The 6,774-nt window shown below is 51.9% G+C and overlaps 1 protein-coding gene across 4 annotated transcripts in view; it reads left to right on the top strand.

Moving 5' to 3' along the window:
• LOC105296358 (3 beta-hydroxysteroid dehydrogenase/Delta 5-->4-isomerase-like) overlaps positions 1–6,023 on the top strand; it is a 23,741-nt gene extending 17,718 nt beyond the window's left edge. For all 4 annotated transcript variants that reach the window (XM_011366408.2, XM_023535368.1, XM_023535361.1 and 1 more), the window contains 2 exons: positions 2,366–2,530; positions 4,829–6,023. In XM_011366408.2, the coding sequence (XP_011364710.1) occupies positions 2,366–2,530; positions 4,829–5,640 (977 nt within the window). In that variant the 3' untranslated portion in view covers positions 5,641–6,023. The remainder of the gene's footprint in view (positions 1–2,365; positions 2,531–4,828) is intronic.
• The last annotated feature ends 751 nt before the right edge of the window (positions 6,024–6,774 follow it).

The raw sequence follows: 6,774 nt of genomic DNA, 5'->3' as shown, positions 1-6,774 counted from the left end.
ATCTGTGTTCCTAACCACTAGTTGGCCTGGTGGCTTTTCTCGAGGCCTCCCTGCCACCCAGCTCACACTGCACTGGCAGTTAACTGCACATTGCCTGTCCAGTCCACAGCACCCGCTCTGGTTTCCAGGGGCAGGAGTTCTCCCCTGTCTCGGCTTTGGATCCCCACCCCGCCCCCCTTCCGGCGACATATCAACCCCTCTGAGCAAGGCCGCTGAAGTCAGCAGCAAAGGAAAAGGCAGAGGAGGGGAAGGGAGAGGGCAGAGGTCAGGGCACACTCAGAAAATTCTGCTCTCTGGCTGACTCCCAGCAGCTTTATCCTGGCCTCTCCCCGCACCCTGGAGCCTTCTGGGCCTTGCAGGACAGTGGAAAGGGGCTGGGGACAGAGCAAACTTGGCAGATGCTTACGGAGAGCAGACGGTGGCTCCAAGCTGTAACCCAGGAAGGAAATTCTCCAGCCCTGAATTTTTCCTCTGAATTTCTCTCTTAACTGTTCTCTGGCCCCCGCTGTCAATATCAATTCAATGGTCTGCTCCTTGCTCTGCCCCAGAAAAGGGCCAGTCCTGCACTTGGGCGATGGGGTAAAGTGAACGAAGCTTGGCGGCCGGGGCAGGCGGAGTCATCACTACAGGTGTGACTTAGACCTCCCCCTTTGTCTCTCTGCAAGTGGGGAATCAGAACCCCTATCCCATGAGATACCTGTGAAAGAAAATCAGAAAACTGTGTGCGTCGACTGTGCCGTAGAAAGCACAAAAGAAGCGTAGGGCGGTCATCCAAACCGCGTGTAGCGCGGTGCCATTTCGCAGACTGATTCGAGGCAGTGCCACTTCCTGTGGACTTGCGAGCAGCCGAGGGCCCCGATTGTATCCGCTGACTCTGGCTAGACAGCCAGAAGTTTCGTCCCTCGGTGGCTGACTCATTTCAGCACTGATATCTGCTACTTTTTTAATTTAAAAAAACATTTTTTTAAATACAGTCGACATTCAATATTACGTTCATTTCAGGTATACGGCATAGTGGTTAGACATTTATATAACTTGCGAAGTGATCCCCACAATAATTCTGGTATCTACCTGGCACTATGCATCGTTATTACAATATTATTGACTGTGTTCCCTATGCTGCATTTCACATCCCCGTGACGATTTTTACTGCCAGTTTGCACTTCTGAATCCCTTCGCTTTTTCGTGCAGCCCCCCGTCCCTGCCCCCCATCTGGCAACCATCAGTTTGTTCTCTGTATCTGTGAGCCTCTTTCTGTTTTGTTTGTTTGTTTTAGTTTCTACACAGAAGCAAAATCGTATGGTATTTGTCTTTCTCTGGCTTATTTCACTTAGCATAATACCCTCTAGGCCCATCCATGTTGTCGCAAATGGGAAGATGTCGCTTTTTCGTGGCCGAGTAATATTCCACGGTGTGTCTGTCCCAGTGATCTACTGACGAACGCCCAGGCCGCTCCCATATCTCAGCTACTGTAAATAACAGCTCAGTGCGCATAGGGATGCATATATCTTTTCCAATTAGTGTTTTGGATTCCTTCAGGTAAATACCCAGAAGTGGGCTTGCTGGGTCATAAAGTCCTTCTATTTTTAATGTTTTGAGGAACCGCCATCCTGTGTTTCTCTAGTGGCTGCATCAGTTTGCAACCCCACCAATGACATCTGCTTTCGATGGTGTCTACCGAGAACGTGGGCCCAGCCTAAGTCTCCCGTCACTGGCTCCACTGTCCCTCTGGTCACCCATGCCTTGGACTCTTCCCCTTCCTCTCAGCCCACCTCCAGGAAGGACCAGAACCTGTCGAGTGAGGTCTGAGAGTCATACTCTGCATCTCTCTCCCCTTCTCTGTTTCCACTGCTGGGACCCTGGTCTCAGCCCTTCTCATCCGAACCGCGGCGTGGACGTCCCGGGGAATCCCCCGGCCACCCTGCTTCCTCTCCACACCGGTCCCTCTACGCGCCGTGGCCAGGGGCGGCTTCCTGCACCTCCGCTCTGCTCCACTTACTCCAAATCCATTCGTGACCCCTCACTCTCTACGGAACTAGCTTCGAATTCTCTCCCCGCACATCCACTCTCCTCCGTGAGCATCCTGCTCTCGGTAAACGTTACGACCTTCTCACGAGTCTCTTTCAGCATCTCGCGCTCCAGGCACACGCGAGTCCTAACCGCTCACATTCTTTTATTGGAATGAGATGGGGGTGGAAACAGGCATTTGCTCCTTCCCCGTGAACACCGCATGTTCTGACTCCTGTGTCCCCTTCTTCACCGTCCCCCCAATCTGCCTGTCCTCGGAAACCGGGGTAAAATGCCACCTTTGTCAGGAAACCCCAGATCCGGAAAGCCTTCCAATGACCTCATGGTGTCCACACAGAGCTCCAGAGCAAGATCAGGCTGACCTTGCTGGAAGGCGACATTCTCGATGAGGAGTGCGTGAGGGGAGCCTGCCAGGGCATGTCGGCCGTCATTCACACCGCCTGTATCATCGACGTCTATAATGGCATTCCGCAAGAGACCGTCATGAGGGTCAACCTGAAAGGTACAGCACCCCGATGAAGAGAGGGGCCGGGGTGGGCAAGTGGGGCTGAGAAAACGGGGTAAGGGGCGAGGGAGAAGCCCCATGAGCTCTGAGTCAAGGCTGTTTGCCTCAGGTTTTTAGATGAGAAACTGAGGCCGAGAAAGGCCGAGGACCCGTGGTCAGAGAGGGAGAGTTAGAATTGAAACCCACACCTATGTGACTGCGAAGGCCACAATAAGCTCTTTCTTCTGCTCTTTCTCTAGCCAAACGTGGACTAAACCCCAGCCTTATACTGGCTTCCCAGCCACCTCCTGCTTCCCCTGGGCCCGAACCAGACCTGACAGGGGCCTCCTTAGTCATCATTGTGTGGCTCTAAGGTGCTGGTCACACAGCAGGGCCACGAATGAAGAGCTCTGTGACATGGCCCGTCAGTCACAGGTGACGGGCCATGGCTCTGGGCCGGCTCCCTTCGGGCAGGGCTTCCACACAGCACCTCCAAGGGGAATGAGAACTTCTAGAACCTTCCCACAGAAGGAATCTTCTCCAAAGAACTAGCAGAGCTGGTTCGTGGTGGTCTCGCACTACAGACTGATCCAGTGCTTGCCTTCCCATGGTATTATCTTAACAGTAACAGTTTCCCATTGTCCATAATAGCATTTCTTCAGCTCACTACCAGGCCCGCTCTTAAAGACTAGTTCCTAGCCAGGTGCCCAAACTACCCACTCCGTAGATCCTCAAACCTTAAATGCTTGGTGACTCTGAATCATGGCTTTCCAATCTAAAAATCTGGACGCATTCGTTAAAGGGTTAAGCGTAAATCCCTTATCGGTTTGCCATGTTACAGCACCCCTCTGATCCCTGGAGGCCAGTCTCTCGAGGACCACAGCACCCCAGCCCCCTAGCCTGTCTGTCTTCCATGCCCCGCCCTCCAAAGTTAGTCTACTCAGAGACTCCTTTGCTAAAAAAGCTTATTGCCTTGGGTCTCCAGCCAGTAATAGCACAATGTCAAAAAAGATCCCTTCTGGTAGTTTCTACTGAGTCACACACACTCCTAGCCACCCCCACACTGCAAGGAGGCTGCTAAGAGTTGCCAGTTCTTAATTTTCAGTCCCTCTCTTAATCCTGTTCCCCACAGCTCCTAATGACAGCTCTGAAATCCCTGACAAGTGTTAGAAATCAGTATCACCCTCAGGTTTAGAAAGTACTTTACGACGTACTTAGTACTTAGCTCCAAATATTCTCCACCTCTAGATTTAAGGTTTTGTTTTTGTTTTTTAATGAGGCTGTCTCTCCCCAAAATCAAATTGCACAAAGACTTTAAAAGGGTTCTTTTTTTTTTTAATGCAAAAAAAAAAAATGACGTTTTGCCCAGGAAATTCCTTCTTTCTGATAGGGAAGTTGCCCTGGATAATAAAATACCTCAGTGAGTTGAGTTCTCTACCCAGCTAAAAGGATCATCCAAGGTCCCCCCATTATAGGTATTACCGCCAGAGGGCGCTCCTCTTCCCGTTTCTCCGCCAGGCTCAGCACACAGGGCTAAGTAGAAGCAGCTTTGTCATCCCCACTTTTCATACCTGGGAGTCACAGCCAGAATTACGAGCGGCCTGATTAGGGAACACACAATCCGGCACAGAATCTGGAGCTCCAGCTTCTCCTCACTACCCACTAATCATTCGCTCAGCTCAGTGACTCTTGGAGAAGGAAAGAAAGGTTCTTGTGACTACGTTTTTATTGTATTGGTCCGAGAAAAAGAGAGAGAGAGAGAGAGAGAGAGAGAGAGAGAGAGAGAGAGAGAGAGAAAGAGAGAGAGAACAATAGAAACAACATGTATTTAAGAGCGCACATCACCTGTATGCAACTCCGGGCGTGTGTGTGTTTGAGATGGGGGCCTTTCAGCCGTCTTCTGCATAAGGACCAGGGCTGTCGCATTCCGAGTACGGCCTCCTAATTTTTAAATTTAAAACAGCTTGTCTTTAAGGAGGTGGTAGGGTGACCTTCCCCAGCAGAATGTAAGGCGGCGACCCCCCGCTCTCTCCCATAAGCAGGCGTATGCGCGCGGGGCCACGCGATCTAAAAGCCTAGGAAGTCTCACTCTCCAGAACCCGGATGTTGGTCTCTTTTTAATCTGTGCATTTTCCCGTGGCGCTAGTGTGGTCAGCTCTGAGCCAGAGGCAAAGAAGAATTCAGTCCTGGTCTGCAGGGCCCCCCTCCCTTGGGGCGGGGGTGGTGGGTGGGGATTGTGGGGGGACGCATGGGCTGTCGGTGTGGCTGGCCCTTTGGGTTTTTCTCTGACACTGACAGCGTGCTCCCTGTGGGCAGGCACGGAGATGCTGCTGGACGCCTGCGCCCAGGCCAGCGTGCCCATCTTCATTTACACCAGCACCATAAAGGTGGCTGGGCCCAACTCCTACAGGAAGGCTATGCATAATGTTAGCGAAGAAGAACATTACGAAACAGTGTGGTCTGCTCCATACCCATTGAGCAAAAAGCTGGCCGAAAAGGCCACCCTGAAAGCTGACGGGTGGACTCTTCAGAATGGTGGCACCTTGCACACTTGTGCCTTAAGGCCCACGTATATCTATGGGGAAGGAAGCTTATTCCTTTATCACTTTATCAGCCAGGCCCTGAAGAACAACGGCATCCTGCCATGTAACAGCAAGCTCTCCTTTGTCAACCCGGTCTACGTTGGCAATGTGGCCTGGGCCCACATCCTAGCCTTGAGGGGCCTGCGGGACCCCAAGAAGGCCCCAAACATCCGAGGGCAGTTCTACTATATCGCAGATGACACACCTCACCAAAGCTATGATAACCTCAATTACGCTTTGAGCAAAGAATTGGGCTTCTGCCTCGATTCCAGAGTGAGCCTTCCCTTGTTCCTGCAGTACTGGCATGCTTTCCTGCTGGAGCTGGTGAGCCTCCTGCTCCGTCCAGTTTGCAGATACCAACCCCCCTTCACCCGCCACTTGCTGACAACGTTAAATAGCGTATACACCTTTTCCTATAAGAAAGCTCAGCGAGACCTGGGGTACGAGCCCCTCTTCAGCTGGGAGAAAGCCAAGCAGAAAACCATGGAGTGGATCAGCTCCCTGGTGCGCCAGCACAAGGAGACCCTGAAAACGAAGACCCACTGAACCGGGGTGACGAGGATGTGGCTGTGGGTATTGTCAGGAGATGTCCATCAAGCTCTCCCCTTCCAGCTTCATACAGAAAGCAACACGGGCAGGAGCCCAGGTCCCACAACATCCCTTCTACAAGATGGCCATCTTACTGTCTTCCTCCTCCCCGGGCACCAGCCCAACCGGAAACTTCCTGCCCTACCCGCCCCCAGATGACAGACGAGGTGATTTACTGCAGCTGCTGGACCCAAAGTCTCAGTTGCTGATTTGGAGCTAGTCGGGCCTCTTTAACGTAGATGTTGACCTGTTCCATTTCTTTTGTTAATTGTAAAGTAATTTCTTTTTAATTCCTATTCCTTCATACAACTCAATGACGAGAATAAATGTTTTAATCTGGAGGAAGTTGTGGTTGTGTGAATACATACCTTTCTCCATTCTGGAACCTCCATCTCCAGGTATTGCCAATTTCCTATTAGAAAAGACATGGAACTGAGGTGGGCAGAAGGTTCTGGAAGTGAGAACTAAGATTGTCTAAGCATCTACTATGTTTCAGGCACGAAACATATGACTGACATATTTCACCTCATTTAATCCTCGCCAGACACCTGTGAGGTAGGAATTCCTGTTTCACCGTTAGGGACACTCGTTCACAGCCACACTAACCCGGTAAGTCACCAGGCCGCTGAAACCAGATAGACCGACGACGTGAAAGCTTTCACCTTTCCACTGAATTGTGCGCTTACACTGCCCACAACTTACAGTGCGATGGGGAGCGGGGGCGGTGGGCGGGTACACGCTATTAAATGTTGTCAGCAAGTGGCGGGTGAAAGGGGGTTGGTATCAGCAGAGATTCAGCAGAGCCCCTGGGGAAGCCCAGCTCCTTTGTGTTACTTACGTCTTGCCCAGGCCTGTGCAGGAGACGCCCTAGAACCCAGAAGAAGCCCTAAGGGCTACGGAGGTGTGCGTGCCCTTGCCAGGTGGCCCGGACAGGGGACGGAGAAGTGGGCGTGCAGTCGGCCCTCCGCCATGCTCGTCTCCTGAGGCCTCTGGGACACACCTGAGTACATGAGTGTTGGCCACTCCAGCAGCTCATACACCCATGTGCCATGCCAACATGTCAAGTCACACGATAAAGCCACATCATGAGTC

The sequence above is a fragment of the Pteropus vampyrus genome, unplaced genomic scaffold (assembly GCF_000151845.1).
Source record: "Pteropus vampyrus isolate Shadow unplaced genomic scaffold, Pvam_2.0 Scaffold6, whole genome shotgun sequence".
Classification (NCBI taxonomy): Eukaryota; Metazoa; Chordata; class Mammalia; order Chiroptera; family Pteropodidae; genus Pteropus; species Pteropus vampyrus.
This window is presented reverse-complemented; position numbering and strand designations above follow the sequence as displayed.